The sequence below is a fragment of the Buteo buteo genome, chromosome 20, assembly GCF_964188355.1.
Source record: "Buteo buteo chromosome 20, bButBut1.hap1.1, whole genome shotgun sequence".
Lineage (NCBI taxonomy): Eukaryota > Metazoa > Chordata > Aves > Accipitriformes > Accipitridae > Buteo > Buteo buteo.
This window is the reverse complement of record NC_134190.1, coordinates 8,637,868-8,662,274: the sequence shown is the minus strand read 5'-3', so window position 1 is coordinate 8,662,274 and position 24,407 is coordinate 8,637,868. Positions and strand designations below refer to the sequence as shown.

Below are 24,407 nucleotides of genomic sequence, written 5' to 3'. Positions count from 1 at the left end.
TTTTTTGTTCGTTTCTATTTTGAGCGGTCAAAGCTCCTGTGCCCTTTCCCTCGACCACGCAGTAGGTATATGCATTGGAAGTGTTGTTTGCAGCGAGCGTTAGTCACTCGTTGAAGCTGTCGTTGCTGTACTACGGGATTGCTGACGAGCAGAAACTTCAGGGCCCGGATCCTCGGCTGGCGCGGAGGATCCCCAGGCAGCGCCGCTCTGCCCCTTCCCACCCGCCGGCGAGGGGATCCCGCCCTGGCGTTTGCTTTAAAAATCCAGGACCCACGTACTCTCCCTCTGAACACGCTCTGCAGAACTCCTCTCCAAGTCAGTCAGGTTTAGCTCTTGTGTAGCTGAGGGCAAAAACGGGCCGGGGCGGCTGCGGGTGGCTCAGTCTGTGTCTTCTGCCTGGCCGTCGGGCTGGCCTCTTAGCGAAGTGACTAATCTGTTAAGGCATAGATACGACTCTTCACGACAGTCAGCTAATGTTGAAACTCACTAATGTATGTATTTGCTCTTTTTTTTTTTTTTTTTTTTTTTTGTCGGAATAATATATTAACTTGTTGAACACTGTTCTTTTCGCAGTGTTACAAAACGGGGCGGGGGGGGGGGGATTTCCCAACCTTTTTCAGTTCGGGTGAGCTACTGAAAACCATTTTGTACTAGCTATGTCACCGCTCCCGGCAAGCCGGCGGCGGCGCTTGGCCGTGCCGGGGTAAGGGTTAGCCATTCTACAGCAGTAGTTTTTAAGGTCTTTTTTTTTTTTTTTTTTTTTTTTTTTAATGTTCTGGTATTACTAATGAGGGCTGTTGCAAATCACACTTCCAGTGTAGTTCCTGGTGTAGGCCCAGTAAAAGGGATATCACAGCTTTGTGTTGGGGAGAAATTGAGCTGACATGGCCAGTACAAAGGAGAAATAGGGAGGGAATAACGTTTTGCACCTTATTGAAAAGAGGAGAAGATTTTAAGTGCATACAGACATAGTTAAGAGCTTTTATTGTGACAGGAGAACTTTTTTCCATATGCGTGCATACTCTCTGTAATTCCAGTGTAAAATATTGTACTTGCACTAGCTTTTTTAAAACAAATATTAAAAAAATGGAAGAATTCATATTCTATTTTCTAATGGTGGTGTGTCTATTTGTAGGATACACTCGCGTCTGTTTATTGAATTTTATGGTCCCTTTCTTTGATGGTGCTTGCAGGTTTTCTAGGTAGAAATTATTTCATTATTATAATAAAACAATGTTTGATTCAAAATTTGAACAAAATTGTTTTAAAGAAATTGTCTGTATACCAGTACAAGTTTATTGTTTCAGTATACTCGTACTAATAAAATAACAGTGCCAATTGCAAATGCGTGTTTTGTCTTTATGCGTTATGACTGAACGTGAGAGAGATTTCCTAGGGAAGTAATTTGCCCGGTTTAATTTCTCTCCTCCCCAAGAGCGTTTGCTTTTATTCACGATGACGCAGAAAACACACACGTACCCATCCGTGGCCATAAAACCCTCTCCAGACCATCAGAGTGAAGCTCTTTATTGCATGACAAAAACTTTCCATTTACAACTTTTGAACATGTCAAACGATGGTGCCACGTGCGCCGGAGGCATTGCACACGCTCAGCTGCTACCGGTAAGGGGAGGCAGCGCTCGTCATCGCCATCTCAGCAGGGCCGAGAGGGGCAGGAAAACATCAAATGCTCATCATCGGCTCCTTTTGGCCGATTGCGCAGAAGCGCTTCACAGTTATCGCAGGCAACACCAAGGAGTTTTGGACTCTGAATTAGTTAGGTATGAAAACTAACCGGTAAACATTGTGTCAAGTAAATGCTGGGGAGGGCTCGCTTAAACATCTGGATGACCTCAAAGCAAAGCAAAGGCTGCACGGGGGCGATCCATGCTGTGTTCAGGGGTGCAGAGCTGTGCCAGCATCTAACCGAGATCCACTTCAGCCCATCTGCCCCCGGGCAGCTGCCAGCCCGCAGGGAAGGGCCTGGCCCTCTCCTGCCTGCTAGCTCCGGCTGCTGCAGAAGGCAAACTGCTGTTCTTAGGCCTTGGTGGCTTTTTTTTTTTTTTTTCTGTCGTCTACACAAGCAAGGCCAAACCTGGCTCTAGTTGCAAAAGCCCTCCTGGCTCCAACAAAGTTTTGATATAAAAGTGATACTAGCATCTAAAAAGCAATATCCCCCGGGTGGAGGGATAGGAGGCAGTGATGGACACTGGCAGAAAGCTGTAGCAGCAAGTCTGTTCAAGACAGTGGAGCTCAATAAACCAGGGAGTGCTTGGTTCAGAAAAGGCTTCAAATTCAACATGCCTGTGACTGGAAAACACCAGCCCTTGTCCCAACACGGTGGGGCTTGGCTAATTGCTGCTATGTTTCTTGCTCACCCCCATCCTATCTCCCCCTGCTACTGACTAGCTGAAAGGAAGATACAGGCACCCTTTGTATGGGAAAAGCTCTTCCAAACGTAAGCAGAGGCTCCTCCTGCCCCTGCTTACAACTCTTCATATTTACAGTGTGGCCCCATCCTACATTCACCCACCAGCCCCATGCCCTAAGGTGAGAAGCAAGCTGCACAGAAGAGCACAGTGAAAGCCCCTGCCCCATGGCCGATGGGGGCGAGCTGGCTGTGCCAGTGAGCTCAGGGAGGGGGGCAGCTGCACACCCCTGGGTGCGTACACTTGTTTCTTTCAGAGAAAGCAGACCTGCGTGGCTTGTTTTGCATCTGGCAGGATGCTGGCTCAAGGCCCACTCCTCTAACAGGCTGGCCTCATGCCTACAAAGAGGTCTACACGTGCGCTCCCCGCAGCCGCCACGCAGTCACTCCGGTGCGAGCAAGGCTGCTGCTTTGCCAAAACCTTCCTCCCCAGAGAGAGTTCAGGTAAGCCAGGCTGCGTGGGCAGGAGGGCCAGCCAGCCCACCCTGCGAAACATACTGCAGCAAGGTGACTCCAGAATATGATTGGGAGCAGCACAGGGTGTTTTAGCTGTCCTTACATTTCAAGAAGGCAGAGATGGACACGCTCAGCAGGGATTGCTTTAATGATGTAATGTTGCCCTTTTCAGCATCCCTGCTTGTAGGTCTTTGGTATGTTAAACTAAATCTCCACGTGGGCCAAACCTCAACATTGCTCTTGGGTGCTCAACAGTTGCCTGGCTGGGGGAAGCAGGCATGAACTTGTCTGACAGTGCAGCTTATCACACTCACAGCGTTCCTCTAGACAGGCTGGGATTGGGGTGGTAGGGTTAAAGAAGACCAGGTTATGCACAATCACCCAAGACTAAGTGCTTATGAATGACACTTCCCACAGAAGGACAAGTAACAAAAAACCCGGCTAAATGTGCAGGTGAGGTAGATCCGCAAATAGCACGTGGCGTTTGTCAGTGGTTGTGGTTGTGGTCTCTGCTCAGACCATCCTGCCAGGCATGGCGTGCCCTCAGCTCCCTCTCTGCCCCAGCTCCTTGTGACAGTGGCAGCGGGCTTGAGCAGGGCACAGGACCTGAGGCTAAGTGCAGATGAGGGCAACTAACTACTAGAGCAGAGGACTGGGTGTTAAAGGAGGGCTCAAGTTTGTCTTTTTTCTATTTTGCAGCCTGAGAGCTGGACATGTATAGTGTGAATGGTGAGCGCTGACATGGTTGAGGGTTATCTGTGAACAAAACTCACATACAACTTTGCGTGAGATGCAGTCATGCCACCAGTTCAGCCTTTCTGCAGCCGATTTCTCTCTCCCGCTCACTTTGGAGAGAGAAGGAGAAAATGAAAGAAAACATGCTGCTTATCAAAATGATGGTAAAAGCTGCTATTTAGAAAACTAAATGCCCTAAGTCAAAGCTTTTATCAGTAACTATTCTTAGTCTCAACGTCATTCACAGCCTGGAGAATCCAGGGGACAACTTAAGATTAGCTTTTCCCCATCCTTTCCCTATTAGTCACTGGTCAGTCAGAGGTGTGGGCGAAAGGGGAAGGAAAGCGGGTGTGAGAGTGGCCCCCGGCCAGGCTGGCTGTGGAAGCGTGCAGCCTGCCTGGGGAGGAGGCTCCATGCTTGCCACACCTGCGGAGAGGCAGCCCCCCCTCCTTGCCCCCAGCCTCTGCCCTTTGGAAAAGAAACTGTTCCAAAGACATGTCACGAAGCTGCTCTGGTCAGTGTGCATATGATCTTTTTTAAAAATGTTTACAAATATATATATTTTTATATGTATATGTATTTCTTAAATCCCATTTAGAAATGTAGCTAAAAAAAGTAGAAAAGCGCTAGCGAGAGTAGGTGTGAGACCAGCAGACTGCTGCACTGCCCACAAATGAAGGCACGAGTGTGGAGACACCCCTGCGGTCAGGCCTGCGCTGTCACAGTCTAACCCACTCCTGACGGCGGTGTTCACTTGCCTTTGTACCCCTAACCTTCACATTACCTAACTAAAGGAACGGTGACCTCCTACAGCCGTACTGATGCCGAGTAGTAATACTGCCTGTACTCTGGGCTTAGTGCAGGTAAGAGCATTATGTGGCCCACGGTAGGGTTTGTGGTAAGGAAGCCTGGCATCCTCTTAACGTGATGCTTTCAGGCTGGAGGGAATAGAGATCAAGTCCTTTATTGGCAGGGCCTGCCTCTCTTCTGAGTTCAGGTTCCTTTATGATATGTGGGCAGGACAAATGGTCCTTAAAGCCAGCACGAGCATAACCTGTGCTCACATTAAGGCCCTAATTCACCTCCAAAGCAGAGGAAGGGGTCATACCACAATTAAGAATTATGTCCTACATGTTAAATGGAAGGCATTTAAAATACCAGGCTATTCAGAAGATATTCTGTGCTTTTTCTAACATGCACAACACACTTCAAAATCACCAGGGATCAGCTTGTCACCTAGATTTGCTCCTCAGCATGGTCAACTGTATCAGTCTTTGTGCATGGCTTTTTGAGCAGTCCAGCATGAGAGTTTAATTCTTAGAGTTTCTCTTTGCTATTCCTCTTCCTATGGATGACTCTTTTGCTTTTCAAAGGAACCCTGCCTCTTTCCACAGATATCTACAGGAGGGGAAATAAGACTCTGAAGTACTTAAGTAACATCAGCTATATTACGATCTCAGCAGCACTTTAAAGTAAGTGGCAAAGCATTATTAATTCATTGGTGCTCACTTCTACATCATTTATCATAACAAGCTACTGTAGTATTCATGTGGATGCAATGTGTATTTCCAAAGAAATTTCATTGTGATTTATCAATTAATTAGTGGGCCATTACACTTTATTGAAGTGTTACCCAGAGTCTTAAACATTCATTACTACACTAAGAGCAAATGCTTTAACTCCATCTTAGCCCACCAGTGGCTTGCAATCAGGCTATTCTGCTGAAAGCTCTCTTTTGCTTTTCATGGTGTCGAGGACTGCAAAGGACTGGTACCAAATAACCAAAAGTGAATTTGATCCCTCCGGCCTCATTCACCTGGCCACAGACAATGCAGAGCATAGCATTTTTACATCTTTGCTACATGGATATGAACAGGCAAGGGAACAGGGAGGGCTGCAGAGAAACCCCTCCTTGGTGGGTTACTGTTGCTGAGTTTCAATGTCTTAAAAATCTGTTCACAGAGAGTAGGTAAAAGCAGGAACCCAGGTAATTCAATAACTGCATGCACGAAAAAGCAGGCAAGCTCCGAGACGTTTTCTCCTGAATGATCTCCACAGATGGGGACAAGGGGGGCAGCATGGGTTTGCTACATTCAATGCCAGCTTTTCTGAAGTGGCAAGTCCATTGACTAGGGAGATTTAAGTAAGAACGGCAGTACCAGCCCTGTGAACTGAGAGTGAAAGAGACCCGGCATTTTTATCATCACAGTAAGAAGTCACCCATAGCCAGGCCTCATCCACCATGCATCTCTGATATTCTGCAGGTTGGCAGCTGTGCCACAAACATCCATTCTTTTGCCAAGAATGAAGATTAAGAGAATTTGATTTTTTGATTTCTCCACACAATTCCTTGCATCTTTTTCTCTACCAGCCTGCAATTTCTGGAGGGTGCACTGCCAGAAGCTGACAGGTCAGTCTTAAAAAAGGGAATGTGTGTATCTGTGCAGGCATAACAGCCATGTCTGTACAAGCCAATTCCTTGTTAACTGAGGTTTCAACAGCTATTTATCAGAGGGGGAAAAAACAGGTGAAGAAATGATGATTAAAAAATAAAATAGGCACAACAATAAAAGATTAAGCTATTGCATTTTGAACCAATGGCACTGTGTTAATAGCACGACTTTCCCCTTCCAAATCCCAGTCATAGCCCCTCCAATGGCTATGACACTGCCATTCTGAGAGAAAGAGGAGTTTGCCACTTAGACAACATGGAGGAGACAGCAAAACAAAACCGCAGCCCTTCCTGCTCCTCTCTCCCACCCCTCTCTCTCCAGACCCCAGTCCCGGGCTAAGAGAAGACCTGACTGTGCTGCTGGGTGACCCGGATAAATGTTGTTCTCCTGCTCAGTTCCTTGAGTTTGGCAGCTCCCACGTAGGTGCAGGTGGAGCGCAGCCCCCCAAGGATGTCCAGGATGGTGAGTTCCACGTCCCCTCTGTATGGTACCTCCACAGTTCTGCCCTCCGAAGCCCTGGAGAAAAGATCGGTTACTGCATTTATGTCTAAATGCAAAATGTAACAGTGTGTTTACTAGAGCAATGTGAAGCGTAATACTCTGCATGCTGCAGTTTACAAACATCTCCCCCAACTTTATTGCTTGCTTGCCTGTTGCTGCTTGGTGCTCTCAAGCACTGAAATGCCTCAACTCCAGTCACCACCAATACTAGGAACTAGAAGCAGACAAATCTTGTAGATGCCCCAATATCCCATGTGTGTATTTACAGATCTGCCCCTTCCTCCCCTCCACCATCTGCCTACAAGCAAGTGAAGCTTCCAGGTTTACTGAAAAGTAAATTTGACCTTGAGAGCTGCAAGCTTTAACGTATAAGGAACAGCCCCTGGGCTCTGTCCCATGTTACTGACCAGAAGATGCAGATGGAAATGCTCCAGCTGTCTCCTACCAGCCTGATTCTCCAGAGCCCACCGAGATGATGGAGTGAAAAACCTGTTCCAGAAACCCACGGCAGAGCTGTCCCCTGAAGCTAAAAGGTAAGCTAGCACAGTTCAGAGCCAGGCAAAAAGGCCAGAAAAAATACCAATGCTGTGAATACTGTCAAGTATGAGCGCATGCCAGCACAGACTGCACTGGTCCCAAAAGCACATCTGAAGAGTTACATGAGGGAAAAATCCAGGCAAGTAGCTTTCACTCCTTCTCCAGCCTCATGCTCAGCAATTCCTCCTGCAGCAGAGTGCCCCAATCACCAGCTGATCTCACTAGGCTTTAGAGCAAGCTTGTTCTGCATGGCACACTAGCTCCTTTGGAGACACAGGCTTTGGGAAGGGGGGTCTAGGAGAAATGCGGAGGGGAAAGGAGATTATTCTCCTTCTCCCCTGCAAAATGGAGGCAGAAATTGTGGCAAGATCTGTCACTGTTGTAAATGTGGCTTTATTTACTTCTCCCTTAAACACGTTGTCTAGGGGATAGCACAAGAAAGAAAGGGCATGCCTGTTTGGAGGCTCCATTTGCAAATCATTAACAACAGCAACAGCGGCTATGTGGAGGTACTTCAGCGTGAACCTGGCTATATTTCATTCTGTTAGTTTAAATGCGAGGTCAAAGCCCTAGGGAGACAATAAAGGAGAAGTGTTAATATTCCATGTGAACAAGGAACCATGATTAATCTCCCTACATCTGATGAGTAATTGACTCTTTCTTGAAACTCCTTAATAAACACTGTAATAAGCAGCCAATGGAAAACGTATGTACCACTGCCATCTAGCAGACTGCACGGGGCTTGGTGGTGTGTTGTAGGACCTGCACAGTTGGGCTTTCACAGGTTTTTATTTTCAGCTCCAGTGCCAGCGGGAAGAGAAGGCCTGGCCCACAAAACGACACAAAAGTAGTCACGCTACCATTCTGCAGCTTGGTTTTTGGCCATGCCCACCTCCTTCCAGTGAAAGTCAGGAGGTTCAGCTCAGCCTCTGGGGAGCTTCCCATGAGATTGAGACTGCATGTCTGGGATTTGGGGAAACCAGTACCAATTTTACTTACTAGATCCTGCCTTCTGAAGAGCTCTGCATGCTGTATTGGTCAAGAAATGCAGGGTTTACTGCATTCATGTATGACTGCCTTTTCAGTTCACACATGAGAGTCCAATTAATTTATGCATGAATGCCCCATCAGTTCAAACATGAGTGCCCTGTTAATTCATGCTTGAGCATCATGTGGGGCATAAGGTGCAGGGTTTTGATAGTAGACAGCTGACTGCAAACAAAGGCAGCCCCAATTACAGTGGTTCAACAGACCTGCAGAGATGGAAATGTTGCTCCTGAGAGCGTGAACACTTGGCAGTCCTTTTTTCCAAGCAAAATTACAGAATTGTGGGATGCCACTTTTGGCTTTGGAGACCAAAACCTACAAAAGTGGTGAACATCTAACTTCACAGCCCCAAAGCTCTGACAGCTACAGTTGCTACTGCTCCTCTAGTATCAGCTGATAAGATGGCGCAATGTCCTGTTGATGGAGGAGTAACCTATAGATACCATACTGGGGGAAGCATGCTGGAAAAGAGGTGCGAGATTAGCTCCACAGAAAATGCTGAGAGTCCAGTTTTATGTTCACCTTCGGAAAAAAGTGTCAAAAAGGCCTGAAAATTCTCCATGCTCCCACCATACATGCTGGGAGTAACGGATGTTCCAGAATGAAAAGGAGGAGTGGAAGTGGGACATAAATCTAGAGCTGTGAGTTAAGCAATTGCAAGCGCAGCAAAAAAGTAAGAGCTCAGTTCTTATTGTTATGGCTGTCGAGCAAATCCCAAGACAGTGAAGCTGTTTGTTTGTGTCATCTTCTTCCCCAAATGGGGAAATGCCCACACTGCTGCATGTGAGCACTGTTCACCACCACCCCACCACCCCACCACCCTGATTTTGGATGTCAGTGAAGCCCTACAGCTACTGAACTCATGACCCTATTGGTACCTTTAACAGTGGTGTTAATTTTTGCTTGTACAATCTTAATCATATGCTTTTATGCTAAAGCACAGTGAATAACTTGACCTGCCATTATGTTCTTGGTTGGTTGTTTTGAAAGGACAAGTCCTAAAATTTGTAGCAAGTATTCAGACTATGATGATGTTAACCCTGACAGGGGTCCATAGGGGTGAGGAGTGGAGTTTGTAATGGGTATGTATTCAAACTGTTGGGGCTTTCTGGGTTATGTATTTTGCAGAAACAAAGTGTGAAGTTTGTAATAAGCATGTGCTCAGACTGCTGTAATATTAACCTCCATAGTCTTGTCCACAAGGATGAGAGGGTGAAGTTTGTGGTGAGTATATATTCAGGCTGTGTTAATGTTAACCCCAATACTCTAGTCCCCAGGGGAAAGGGGTATTTTGTAACAGATAACATGTTGCCCAGACCATGCTGATGAGTCCTGTCATCCGGTTCCCAGGGGAGAGTGGGCGGAATTTTAGTGAGCATATGTATGCATTGTTGCACTATTAACCACTGTAGTCTGGTCCAGGGGTAGGGTCTGTGATGGGTATATAACCAAACTGGGATGTTAACCCCTTTAATGTGGTGCTCAGGATGGAGGAGTGACATTTTAGTAAGTGTACTGTTACAGTATTAATCCCTACTGCCTGGTCCAAAGGGAGGAAGAGTGGAGTTTATAACTGATGTACATTAAGATTGTGATGTTGTTGAAAGAGTTCATAATGGATTAACATTCAAATAGTTCTTCAGTATGTGCCTTGTGGAGGTGAGGAGTGCCATACAGGCCATAAATTGCAGGGCTTGCTGCGTTCTTGTGTGAGTGGCAAATTAGTTCATGCATGAGTACTGAATAAATTAATGCATGAATGCCCAATTAATTTATGCATAAGCATCCAATTAGTTCATGCATGCATGCCCAAATAATTTATGCCCAAGCACCCTGTTAGGACATGCACGAGCGCCCAATTTGTTAATGTGTGAGCACCCAGTTAGTTTACATGAGCACCCAGTTATTACACACATGGGTGCTGTGTTGGGCATACATGGTAGAGTTAGGGTAGCAAGGGCTGCCAGCGCGACCTGTGTGGGAGAAGGCCATGATCTGCTTCATGCCAGTCACAGAGACGGTTCCACCTCGCTCTGAAAATGGTGCGAGCCACCAAAACTTCAGCCAGTCAGGGGAGCACAGGACACCTCTGCTCAGGTGTATTTAAGAAACAGCAGCAGCCATGGGGAGAGGAGACACACGTGGACACACCTGAGGAGCCATGCAGCTGGAGATGCACTCTCGAAAGGAGTTGCTCCATGCTGAAGGTGTGCACTCCCAAAGGGACGGTAGTCCCTGGGAGACCCATGGCAGAGCAGGGACAGCCGCAAAGGGATTGTGGCTGTGGACAACCCACAATGGAGCAGGCACAGTAAGGAGGAGGAGTGGCAGACGGAAACCATTACACACATGACCACAACGTCCTGTGGCACCCCTTCCTCACTGAAGGAGTCGGGACAGACCGAGTGTGACCTGTGGTGAAAGTAAGGGGAGTTGAGACATGGCAGGGGCGAAGAGAGGTGTCTGGCTTAAGTGGAGTCTGGAAAAGGGGGAGGAAAGGTGCTTACTTAGGTGTTTGTTGAATTTCCCAACAGTGACAAGAAGTTTGTGTTAGCTGGCAATAAATGAAACTAAGTAAAAACTCCCCAAGTTGAGACTGTTCTGCCAGCAACAAATGCTGCGCACAGGCCATGCATGGATTACAGGGGTGTCACAAAAGCTGGCACACTGGGCAGAGAGCTGCATAAGCAAGTCAGCAGGAACTGCTGAGGGATTTGCAGCTTTGACATCTCTTCCAGAGTTACGACCTGAAACTAACCCTTTCTCAGAAAAGAAAGGTGAAGACGGAGCGCTTGGGACTCCCAACAGCTGGGAAAGGTGTGCTCAGATGCTCTCAGCAGAGACTCTATGTCTCTCACTAGCCACTGAATGATGAAGAGAAGGGGAGAACTATTTGCTTTAGACTTTTTGCCCAGGGTCCAATCTGCGGTGCGCCCTGTAACTCCCGGTCAGCTCAAGCCTGCTGCTGGCATGGAGGGATGCACATGGTGGGTGGGAATCCTGGCAGGGTGGATGGGGTGAAGCACATGTGATGGTGCTCTGTCAGCCCAGCAAAACATGGATGAGGATAAAAGGGTCAGGCTGCCCTGGCATGACGCAACCTTATGAGTGGAGCATTTAAGAAATGGCAGGAATTGGGGGCAGGTCTTCCAGGCTATCATTTGGGATACAGAAGAAGACAGTAAGTAGCAGCCAGCTGCTGGTGCTATTCTGTCTCTGTGGCCCAAATTGCACCCTACAGTTAGTATAAAGTGCCAAAACCCTGCTTAGTAGCAGCTGTGAATTGCTGAGCGACCACAGTAGAACTGCAGCGTTCACACAAAACCTGTGAAATCTGAAAAGGGTTAACAAAAGCAGCTTGGCTCTAACTGAGCAATACTGCATGTGGTAATTGCCTTTCAGAAATTCCCAGCTCTGATCCATGTTCCTCGTGGAAAGAGGTAAAAATGTAAAAATAAAGCAATATATAAATGACATAGAAGTAATGAAACCGGGTACACAGATTTCATACAAAATTAACTGGGATCAACTTGACATATTCATTACAAAAACAATTACTCTCACAACTTCATACCCTGCTACAGCCATCTCACCTTACCTGTCAATTTTAATTTAAGTGTTTGCTGGAGGCTCAGGTTCTCCAGCCAAAATGTGTAATTTTGAGAAGATGAAGTTAAGTGACAAGTAGTTTGATTCTGCAGGGGGCTGAGCACACTGAGCTCCCCACTGCTTGAATAAAACGTGAGTGCTCAGGCTCTTTTAAAGACAAAACAGCTTATTGGGGTCACTGACACAGACTTACAGCTGGGCTTTTTAAATGCATATAAAGAAGTCCCACTGCTTTGACCTGTTTCGGGTATCCAGCATTTAAAATGCTGACTTAGAACCCTTCTGGTTCAAGTTTGCCATAAGCTAAACTAGTAAGTGACTAAACTTCCTGTAACTTTTCCTGTAAGAGTAATTCAAAGCAAAGCCTTGCCCTGTTTCCAATCGTCCCTTCAATGCCCGGCACGTTTACAGTGCTGGGTAAGTAACACTTGCTATTTTTAAACCACAGTGGCATTCATGCTGGGACAGGCCAAGCAAGACCAAGACCAAGGTTGGTATTGGTAGCCAGCTCTGCATCGTGGCTGCAATGTGAACAAGATGAGAATCGGCTCCTTCACAGTTAACAGTCAAGGCTTACAGTTTTAATGTTTGGAGCTGTTGTAGCTAAGTGTAGGCTGGGAGACTCCTTCTATGTTACCTATTAGTGACACAAAAAGGCAGTATCTCAACAGGGACTAAAAGCTTCAGATTGTGCTTCTGCTCCCTTGATGCTGAGGAGGTTTCAGAACTTGATCCCCAGGGGACTCTAAAATCAGGATGCAAATCAAAATACAGCTATGGATCAAGCAGAATTTGTATTGCCCATAAAGAATTGAAAGCATCTATCTAGGCTAAGCCAAATACAGCAGTTTTCTATATATCCTTTACTCCTACAAGACATTAATACTTGCACTTTATCTCATTTTTAAGGGGGATCAACGTCAATTATTTCTCCTACTGGCAGTAAATTTTGTTGCCAGATCACACACACACACCTAAATAGGTAGAGCAGAATTTAACAGCTGCCTTAGTCCTTTGGCCCACTGGTACAGCAACCTTTCTCAAACTTCTGCAACTTTCACCAGCTCTGTGGTGGCCAGGCCCTAAATAACTCTGCTGCACTGAGATCCATGCAGCATGCTTGGGCTGCTCTGTGATCTCTCAGGGAGCTGCCATTAACTACATGCCTGACCAGCATCAGGCCTTCCCCACACTCCAGCTGACACAAGCACAGGGTAGCAAAGGACAGTAAGTTATCGTAGTTCAGATAAAAGGTTGCCAGCACCTCTGTGTAACTGGCAGCTTGCCACTTTTAAATTATAAGATCATTACTACTGCTGTCCACTCAAAGCATTTGTTCAGATGACAAGCAGATTTGCTGGGGGACAAAAAAAGCCCCCAAACTTCTGGGAACTGGCATATGAACCCAGAGTGAATCAAAGCTCAGAGGTATGCAGCACATCCTACTGGTGCATCATTTCAGCTTGTCTCAGATGCAGGTGATCTCTTTTGCAGTTCGCTCTTCTGCAGCTCTCTCTTCTGCAAATAAAGAGTTGTGATCAAAAGCAAAACCACACTGAACCTGCAGTGCCAAAAGAGCCTTGCAGGTCAACCAGGCAGAAAGCCAGTAACATGGGTTGTTCCCCTAAGCAATCCACTGGCTGTTCTCAGTGTAGCTAGACATCCTGCAGATAGTGGTGCTTTTAACTGGTACAGATGCAGCCCCATATGAGATTAAAAAAAAAAATTCCTTGCACATTGCTCACTAGCTTCTGATCTGAGCCCCAGAAAAGAGGTACATGGGCTCACGTAAAGTAGGAAGGGTACACTCCACTCAAGAAAGACATGTATGTCCTCCTCAGGCAGAAGGCAAAGGTATGCCTGTCCCCTTCTCATCCTATTAGATGCAGAAGGATCTGCCAGGATATACATGTTCTCTCCTCACACTACAGTATTCACTGTATATTTTTGCTTTTTAAGAATTTTTTTTTCCTGCAAAAACAATGCTCTTGAAACTTGCCAAAACTCATCACAAGCTTTTTTGCCCTTGAAAAACTCTTTATTATCATCTCCTTATCCCTATGTCCAACTGATTTCCTCCTCTTCAGAAGTCTTCCTCAGAAAGTAGTACTGAACTAGACTGTCTAGTAGGCACAGACTATCAGGTTAAGTCCAGCATCCACAACCTCTCTGCTTCCCTGTTTTCACATAGGCTTCTCTTTTAATGAGCCTGGGTTTTCTGCCAGACCAGGAAAGCTTATGACTTCATTTGTCTCCAGGTCTCTCCTGCACAATGTCTACCACTAGGCTTCCTTAGTCTTCATTATTATTGCAGTCTAGGAGCTCATAACAATTTAGTATCTTCATCAATGACACAGACAGCGGGATCATGTGCACCCTCAGCAAGTCTGCAGAAGACACCAAGCTGAGTGGTGCGGTTGACACGCCTGAGGGATGGGATGCCGTCCAGAGGGACCTGGACAAGCTTGAGAATTGGGCCCATGTGAACGTCCTGAGGTTCAACAAGGCCAAGTGCAAGGTCCTGCAGCTGGGTCGGGGCAACCCCCAGTATCAATGCAGGCTGGGGGATGAAGGGATTGAGAGCAGCCCTGTGGAGGACAACTTGGGGGTACTGGTGGATGAGAAGCTGGACATGAGCCGGCAATGTGCACTCACAGCCCAGAAAGCCAACTGTATCCTGGGCTGCCATAACAACAAACATGACCAGCACGTCTAGGGAGGTGATTCTGCCCATCTACTCTGCTCTGGTGAGACCCCACCTGCAGTACTGCGTCCAGCTCTGGAGTCCTCAGCACAGGAAAGACAGGGACCTGTTGGAGCGGGTCCAGAGGTGGGCCACAAAAATGGTCAGAGGGATGGAACACCTTTCCTGTGAGGAAAAGCTGAGAGAGTTGGGGTTGTTCAGCCTGGAGAAGAGAAGGCTTCGGGGAGACCTTAATTGTGGCCTTTCAGTACTTAGCTGGGGCTTATAAGAAAGATGGGGACAAACTTTTAGCAGGGTCTGTAGCGATAGGACAAGGGGTAATGGTTTTAAACTAAAAGAGGTTAGATTTAGACTAGATATTCCATATTATCTATATTCCTTTCTTCCTTAAAAATTTTTTACAATGATGGTGGTGAAACACTGGAACAGGTTGCCCAGAGAGGTGATAGATGCCCCATCCCTGGAAACATCCAAGGTGAGGTTGGACAGGGCTCTGAGCAACCTGACCTAGTTGAAGATGTCCCTGGTCATTGCACGGGGGTTGGACTAGATGACCTTTAAAGGTTCCTTCCAATGCAAACTATTCTATGAATCTATGATTCTATGAATCTATGATTCTATGATTTAGGCCAAAGGAGACAGGTGTAAATGCTCTGAAATAGGCTGTATCTTACCACTTTGTAAAGTGCTAGGTGAACTAGTGCACATTTTTATGGTGAATTTTAACTCTTCAGAAGTGACAGACAAAAACCACCACAAAAGCCTATGTCAGGGTGGAGGACAGGAGGTGGGATCAAAGGTGCTTTCTACCTAGCATGATGTCTGGGATTGTCGTAGTCCTATCAGCATGTCTCTGTGTCAGAGTGTGAATTCTGTTTTGTTTTGTGGACCCCATTCTGCTTTACATTCTGCACTGTCACCTTCACAGTGCTGCAACTCTTAAGCATGGTAGCAGCTGGACATGTTGGGAAAAAACCCACATGCTGGAATAGTAATAGCAGACAAGGCCAACAAAACTCATCAATCCTGAATGTCTGGAACAGTAGGTAATGTCACTGGCTCTGAGACTCTTACAAACAGCAATTTACCAGATGGGACCACAGCCTGAACCTACACCAGCAGAGGAGAAGTATCAAAAGCGAACCCTCAATAAACCAGTGTATACTGTAAGACAGGAAGCATTCTCTAATGAAGTATGCAAGAACCATACTGTCTAAGGGCAGTGACTATACCTGCCACTCATAAGAGAAAAACACAGAGGTTTTCTGGAGTCATCTGCTTTTTCAAAAAGTCAAAATTCTTAGCACTTTCTGGAGTAAAATAGCAATGGACAAGGAATTCCTTTACAAAGCCTGTCTTCCTTTCCTCTCCCTTGAGGATTTTAGTTCAAAACCCAAGCTCCAGCATGCTGCATGATTTGGGAATACTCTGGTGCTCTGTTACCCAAAAAGGGGTGGGAAATCTGTACAGCAGGATTCTGCTGCCTAAGAAGACTGCCCAACAAATAGAGGAGGGAGTCCTGGGGCTACTGCCTGTGACTGAAAGCGCTTTGGTGGTCCTGGGCCCTCATTAGTGTTACAACTGTAACTCAACTCTATACTGGTGAAACCCTAGGTGAGCTTCGCCAATTCACTGAGCACCCACTTTCTGCCAACAGAAGGGAGCATGTGGGCCAGCCGAGAACCCATACACCAACAGGACACCTAACCTGGACAAGCAGAGGACCAGAAACTGCAGCCTGGTATGACATGTTCTAGCATTTAATTCATACACATCCTGAGAGACCTGTAAGTCAGAACAGTGCCTAATGACTTCCCAGGCCACGCAGCTAGTGCTGCAGTTGCCAGCACACTGCACTGGCTGCAACTGAATGAACATGGTTGCTCTCAGCTATCCATCTCCCCAGCTCCTTCTCCCTGTCTCCCCCTTGATGTCATCCTTCCCTCAGATCTGCTGCCATAAGTGTTGGTAACAGCTTCCTAAAGGGGAATAGAGGCATGGGCCTGTATCCAACACATGCCTTTTGCACAATTCTGCTCCAGAAGTTACCGGATGGCTGGCTCACTGCAATTGCTCCTGTGTGGAATTCATACCTGTATTCAGCAACCCCTCCTGCATGCTTCTTCATGGCTGTATCAGAGCTCATTCCATAGAAGAGTTTCACCTTCTTGCCATTCTTTTCCATAATCTCTCCAGCACACTGGTCATGGCCTGCAAACATTCCTCCAAGCATGACAAAATCAGCACCGGCTCCTGTGATCAGCAAAGTGACATGTAAGAAAGCAGGGAAGGGAGAAAAAGGGTGAAAGACAAAGCAAGAACACAGTGGCCTCCAAAAACAATAGCCAGCCCTCAGTAGTTTGGTACAGAAAGTCCCTTCCTGTAATGGATGCAGTGAACTTGGAAGAAATGCTTTACTGAAGAACTGACACATGCTGAATTGTATTTCTCTGGTATTTTAAATTGAAAGATTCCTTTTCTGTTGTGATGACATAGATATAGCTTATTCAACTCCACCCCACACACTTTATTTTCAAATTCAGTTTTAACCCTTTACTTCACAATAGTATCTGAGCGCAGTTCCTTATTAACTACTACTGTGACGGCAGTACGCAGGAGCCCTAATCACAGGGCTGGGACCTGTTGAGCTCAATGCTGTACAAAGGACAGCTCCTACTTCAAGACCTTTCTAGGCTACAAGGGGTGAGTGGGAATGTACCCTGAAGGAAGGCATACCCATGAATGTAATGTACTCATCCCAACACTGACATAAAACAAGCAGATTTTTTATTGAAATGATGGATTTTTCAAGTCAACCAGCCATATGTATTCAGCGTAGGTCTGGGTGATCCCTTGTCAAAGAGAGCTGGATGGGTCTGCGTTTGGTTCCTGTTGTTCAAAAGCTCTGGGCCAAGGACCACAACCCCTGGGTTCTATGATTCTCCGCATGCACCACAAAGGAGGTCTAACCCATAGCTACAACTCCTAAATATGTTCCAGATACTGAATAACACTGAATACTCAGTCATGCCTGTTCAGTCTGTCCACCTCCCCTGGCTTTGCAAATCATGAAATCAGTTCCACTGGGAGTAAGATCAGGAAGGTTTTTGGAATCACTCTTGATTTAATGCTGTGATTTCCAGTATTTCCAGCTGGGCTGGAACTATTCCACCAGCAGCTCCTCCTGTGATATTTTGGCATATCTAGTCTTGCATGGAAAAGCTTGGCTTTTACTCTTTCATGAGCCTGTGGTGAACCATCCCTGAAACAAAGCATTTTCCTGTTCAGACTTTCTGCTTCTTCAATGTGTATGTGTCAGAACAGGCCTCCCCCCTGCCCAGCTTCTTCCCAGAACTGGCAAAAGAACAGGGTTATAAACCTCACTTCATAGAAAGCAAAAGAGCCTGAACTAACCTCACCCCGTTATGAACATGTCCAAACTCTGAGGAGATCCCAGGCTAGGCAAGTCTGGCATTAGGATTTGCCCTGATCTCTGTCGCTATCTAAACAATAGCACTGAACCTTGAAATCTGAAGACTGAAATCATTATCAAATCTGCTCAGCTTCTGCCATCTGTTTAAAAGCTCTGTAGATAAACCTGAATTTGGGAATATTTTGATCTTAGAATACATGACAACTGTGGAGTGTGCACTGATTTATAAAAGCCAGTTCCCTCCCACCACCTCTTTGCCAAAGAGCAGACCTAGCAGCAATGTCTGGGAGCAGAGCACCCAGCTGCTCTGCTGACCTCGCCTCCCTTTGCCTCGTTGTTGTTTGAAAGGAACAGCATGTCCGTAGTAAAGGGATATCAAAAATGAGGCTTGTGCAAAGCTGCTGAGCACATCACAAGCAGTACTTATAGCCAGGCACCCATTCAGGTGTCCTATCATGCCAGCTACTTGGCAGATTTTTCCTGAGCTCTTTTGTTTCAGATGGCTGAGTTTTAAAGCCTCAGTTTGACTCACGTCTGATACTACTATTAACCTGACAAAACCAAAGGGAACACTCATCCTTCAAGACAATCTCAATGACTGATGGGGAGGTCTTGTTGTTACCTGGCACAATCTTGCTCCACCTTTGCAAAAAATAAGTACCCTGGGAAATCTAGTTGATGTCTTCTCCATGGGTGGAAGAAAACAACATGAGGAAGGAGGGATGGATTTGGGATCAAGGTTTCAAAGAGGGCATTTAATCAAGTCAAAGGCCTGCCAAAGGACACTCTGGACTCTTTGCCTTGTCAATACTATCCCCTGATCCCTAATTGTAGTCCTGACTCTGGCCGTGGGTCTTACAGCCTCCAAATTATTAATGCAGAACAGTCATATGAACTCTACACTCCAGAATCAGAGAATTTTGGTTCCTGTGCCCTTAAGTATCTATTTATCATTTTTCTTTTGACTGCGTATTTTGGGAGGAAAGCAAATATGTCTGAATTACAGGATTGAAACTCATCCAACTTGAGTAGCTTCAGCAAGCTACAACATAATTCATCAAGCTCTTCCAGAAGAGAGGAGCCATGTTACAGCAGATGCAGCACGTCTAAACATTGGAATGATACATGCTGACTGTCCTGCAGCTCCAGGAATGACAAGCCCATATTAAATATACTTTTTTCCAATGCTCTCCAGAACTTTCCACCCTGCTTCAGTGTTGCAAAGATGTCTGAAAGTCTCAAGTCTGTTCAACTACTTTTGTACCAGTTAACATCCAACCAGGAGGCTGTAGTTCTTAGCATGGTCTTTCTTTACTTACGCATGTTTTTTTGTATGACCAGAAGAATTGGTGGTATTTGCAACACCCAGCTGCAGTCTTTTGTTTTCAAGTACAGATAGCGTGCCATTATTTTAGGTTGTGGGGCATTGGGAACACCTGGCATCAACCCCCTAGATAATACAGGATGTGATGGGGTGCGTTGCATACAAGCATCCCAGTAGCTTGCCCAGAGTTTGCTAGACTCGTCCTCTTTCTACACAATGGCACTTCAATGCACTGATGCTGGGGATGACTTCCCCCTTGAGGCCTATGCTGTATCTGGGCTGATTTTGCCCATTCACATTTCATAGTGCCTTCTCTTTCAAGCCATTACAGAACATGTGTGCTGACGCCATCCCAATCTTGCACCACTCACACAGTTCTGCTGAATCTGGATGGAATCCCTCAGATGTCTTTTGTATGCCTGATAATACAAGTTACTGATAACCAGATTGGCTCTGCACAAATTCAGCTGGAGTCAGCCTGGATTTGTAGCCTGGGCAGTCCTCCAGGCAGATGCAGCGTAAGTTAGCCTGGAATCAACATTCACCTGTGCTCCAGCTGAGCCAGCAAGCCTTTGCAACAGTAAGTATACACACAGAGCTATTGAAAACAGGAAAAAAAGCCAGTATGATGTGTCAGGTATAATTTGGAACCAGTATATGTCCCCAGTTGACTATTACACATGATTTTTCCTTCCTTTTCCTTCTCTGCTCCTGTATCTCTTCTCACCATTGCTGTAAGGAACAGCAGTATTGTGTTAAAGATGCTAGCGTAGGATTCAAAAGGCACATTCTGTTCCTGGCTGTGTCACAAAAATATATGTGACCTCAGGCAACTGAACTTAGTATTTCTGTGCTTTGACTTCTCATCTTTAAAAGGAGGCAGTAGTGCCTCCCTGGGGCATTCTGAGAAATGTGTTCATGTTATCAGCCTTTCCAAGGGTGCAGTTATGTGAACCATCTGAGAGTCCAACACAAAGTTCTTTCATACTTTCTCTCATTCCTGCACCAAAACACCTCTTTTCTTCCTCATCAACCTACATCTTTTCCATTATTCTCTCCAATATCCAGATGGCAGTGATATCTTCAGTTTCCTAAATCCATAAAAGGTTCCCATCCAGCAGTACCAGAATTCCAGCAGTCTCTCCCAAAGTATCTGTCCCTCCTGGCATTTTTGTCCCCCAACTTCAGTGCTTCTCTGTTCCTTGCTTTTTTAAATAGGCTTCTACCTTGTTTCCCCTCTGACAAAATGCCCAGTCTGTCTCTGACTCCTGACACCAGTCAATGGTGTCACCTTCCACTTGTAAAGCTTCTCAGGATGTTCTTCATGGCTCTTCACAACTCTTCACTTGCACTCAACCCACTCTGCTCCTGTTCCCGTGAACTTGCCTCCTCCGGTCACATGTTTAGCCATTTTTCAATGCTAGTCTTCAGATCTGGGACTCCCTCACACTTTTTATGACTCAAATGGCTGCTTTGTCACTGCTTTATAATGAACACCTGAACATCCCTTTCTGAAGACTTTACAATGATCTGCCAAAAAGAGATAGTACAATCACTTTGACAAAAGTCCTCGTTGGGTCTTTTGTCCAATGCTTTGTCCAGGCCTCCAACCCCAGGTGAAATTGTACATCTGTATGTTTTAGCACCCAGCCTCTGCTATCCAATACATTTATGTAACTCCTCTCCCCCAAGAGGGTCCCAGCAAGCGCAGAGGTCTGTGCTAGACAATTCAGTATCAGTATCAAGGCTTTGGCTTGTAAAGGCTGGGCATGGGGCTCACATAGCCAATCACCTCAACAGCATTAAATAAACACTGACAGTAATAACATTATCTAGAAGCTTATTTTGCCATCCACCTTTGACAAATGCACACCTGGCTCCAGTTAGTGAGATATCTGCAGTGTGTCTACCTCAGTGATGCATAACCAGATACGGTAAGTTTATTGCCTCAGGGTAATCTCTATCAGTTCCAGCCCTGTACCTGTGACACACAGGTCAGACTGATCTGTCTGGCCTACTGTCAGAGCAGAACTACTGCCTGTATAATCTCAGCTTTCTGACGCTCCTCTGTCACAGGGTCAACCCATGGCAGCCTTCGAACACGTACCACTGTGAATCCCAGCACCTCCCGACAATCAGCAAGGCCAGAATCTGCGCCTTCACAGGTTTCAAGACAGTTTCTGTTCAGTTAGCCCAAAAGAGACTACAAGGACTTCTTCAGACTTGCTATAAACATCACAAAGGAAAACATTTTAAACACTTTGAAGTTGCTTCCTGTTGTTCTAACTTCTGGAAACGCTCTTGTTGAAAAAAAGACCTTTTCCACAGGCCAGGTTTCTGTGCAGGCAGCTGGGAGTGCAGCGAGGTCACAATCCCAGTTAAGCTCCCAGCGGCAACGCCAGCAAGAACCAGAGCAGCGGAGGAGCCAGAGAAAGTCAGGCAGAACAAAGGCCTCGCTGCAGGCGGCACAAAGTCAGAGTGGGCTGGGCTGAGGAGAGGTCGGCTGTTTTTTCAATACAATCTTGTTGTCAAAGAGGGTGGATGCCGCTGTTTATCTATGTCAGAATCACCCAACTGGAACTATCTATTCCCTATGTCACGTCACCCACTGTGTAACACAAGGGTGCTGTGAAATCCTGTGACTGAGCAGATTCCTTGCTGGTAGCAATCACTCCACAGCTGTGCCTGAAAATGTCTAATTAAGTTTTCCTTGTCATCTGACCTGCCTAAAAACAGGAGCTGTCTGCAAACTTAGAAGACAGATTTTGGTTTCAACCTTTCCAGGAGGCCCAGAGTTTTTCTTGGCAGGTCTGTAATCTGAGTTTAGGCCTGCCCTGCTTTCCATACTTGCAAAGCTCCCTGCCAAGCAGACATGCTGTATCATAACGTCCTAGCTCTTGTATCGTACCGCCCTGAAATCCCAATGAGAGACTCTGCTGTCCCACTGTATTCTGGGTATTACTCCACGGTGACATCTCCAAAGGGTCTGGCATTTTGAGGGGTGGGACAGTGTCTTTAAATGTCCTGTCAGCCCAGGATGCATTTAGCGCCTGGTTCACATAGGCTGCTGCAACAAGGTTATAGTTAAGGGACAATCCTGACCTCGACCCCCCACACTGATGTAACTTTCACGTCCAACAGAAAATACTCACAGATTAAAATCTCTGTTCTATCAGCAAGAGCTAGTGCAATTCACCGAAGCTAACGGCATGAGAGCAAAATCTGTTAATTATTAACTTAGATGTTTTAGACATCTGCTCAGCTCTAGGGGATACAGTATAAATAAAATCTCATCTCTTCAAGCAGACAGCTGATCCCAAGAACATCTCCAGGGATCTGGCCTGCCTTTTTGTTTCGGTCTCCTGTCCAACACACATTCCACGATCTCTCCATCCTTTCAAGGCCCAGGTCAGCCAGCTCTGGCAACGTTACAGGCATCTTTGAACGCTACTCAAAAGAAACCTTTATCAGTTTTCTTTGTATTACTGTCCCAGTGGCTGTATCCCATGCACACCTGGCAGATAGTTTCTAAACAGGACTTCGACCGCTGTACGTTTTGCGCTGCAGAATTTGCACTGTCTGGTCCAAAGAGCGCATTCGCGTCTGGCGTATTAATTTCACCGGAGTCACCCACGGGGACGAACGTAACCTACTGCTGATAACACATTCGGGGTCAAACTGACTCCCGCATCGGTGCTGACGGTGCTGGGGACACGGGGGTGTAACGGGTGGCAGACACGCCGTCCTTACCAAACGCTTTGGCGACATCTCCCGGGCAGCTGCATCCCCCGTCCTGCGTGAAGAAAAGGCGACAGTGAGTGGCGGGAGCTTGCCCAGGGACCCCGCAACCGGCGGCACAACGGGACGGCGGGTCAAGAGCTGGCGGCGCACCACCGGCATGCATCGTCTCAGCAGAGTTTTTAGGGAAGACCTATTACCCTTTCTATTGCTTTCCTTCTTTGGGGTCATTTACAGTCCACTGAAAATACCACCGCGGTAACAGCAGCAATGCAAATTTCTGACTGCAATTTCCTAAATCCCGGAAACTGGAAAAAAAACACCTCCTCTGATGATCTGAATCATTCCCTGCCATTTTAATGAAAGGCCGTGTGATGCAGAGGTACCACAAACCCCTACCTTAAACCACCAAAGACATTTAAAGTAACTTTCTCAGCAGTTTACAATACACTAAAAGGTCACAGAGGGAGGGGTGAGGAAATACACCATCAGCTATGTTGGATTTTGATCTGATAATCTCTAAGCAAATTGGGTAGTCTAATCTTTGGTAAATGAAAACGAATCTCTCATCATACTCACTGTTTGCTACGGGTCTGGTAAGGAAACAGCAGCACTTTGAGATCTTTAGCATTTTAGACCTATGTGTTTCAGTTTCAGTGCAGAGCAAAGAAGTGGCTAATGAGGGGGTTTCAGTTGAGGGGAGGGAAGTTATGTATGTGTGATAGGGCTGTAAAAAAGGAACAGCACATAGCAGAGCTCATCATGTGCTATGGTTCTTTAGGTTTTGTAAAGGTCTGAGCATCAGATGAAAGATCCTTCTACTCTACGCAGTCATTGTACCAAGAGGGCTCCCCATTCCGTTGATGATCGGGGTCCGTTGCAGACTGTCGACTGCTTTCCTGCTTTTGAAGCTACTCCCCAGACTGTACGGTTTCTTCATTTTGTTTCACCTCCCTGTTGGCAGAGATGCATGCCTGTGTATGACCTGTGGCTGAGCACAGCCAGACACCCCCACCATCAGCCATTTTAGAGCTGGCTTTCGCAGGTAGCTGGCAATAGGGCTGAGTGTTAGAACCTCTGTGTGCAGAAAAGGATTCAGACACAAACCGAGCAGGTGGATCCAAAAGTGAGTGGCTTTTCAAAGGGCATCCCACTGCAAACAGTGCCTGGTAGAACTTTAAAGGATTTATTCCAGTTGCTGATAACCTCTAGCACATTATGCCTTTTGTTGGGCTAGACACTCTTGCTGTCAGCTCCAGAAAGGAGTGCTGGGCTGACAGCTAAATCTCTCCTGTTAAGGGCTCTGCTTGTGCAATTCTTTCCCTCTGACAAGTCTGTCAGAGCCTGGAGGAGGGTGTGCATGTGTGTGCATGTGTCAGGGGAGGAAGAGCCGAGGTAGAAAGAGGGGTCTAATAATCTTCAAAGAGTAGTGTCAGGAATTT

General features: G+C 46.4%; 1 protein-coding gene across 2 annotated transcripts in view; it reads right to left on the bottom strand.

The window, feature by feature from the left end:
* Window positions 1–1,511: 1,511 nt before the first annotated feature.
* The window catches only part of GMPR (guanosine monophosphate reductase), a 44,593-nt gene continuing 21,697 nt past the window's right edge, over window positions 1,512–24,407 (bottom strand). The window contains exons 7-9 of one of the 2 annotated variants that reach the window (XM_075052106.1): window positions 22,978–23,020; window positions 16,564–16,723; window positions 1,512–6,588 (exon numbers count right to left, since the gene is read on the bottom strand). In XM_075052106.1, the coding sequence (XP_074908207.1) occupies window positions 6,408–6,588; window positions 16,564–16,723; window positions 22,978–23,020 (384 nt within the window). In that variant the 3' untranslated portion in view covers window positions 1,512–6,407. Of the gene's footprint in view, window positions 6,589–6,615; window positions 7,680–16,563; window positions 16,724–22,977; window positions 23,021–24,407 lie in introns of those variants that run through there. The other variant, XM_075052107.1, reaches the window with a different exon arrangement.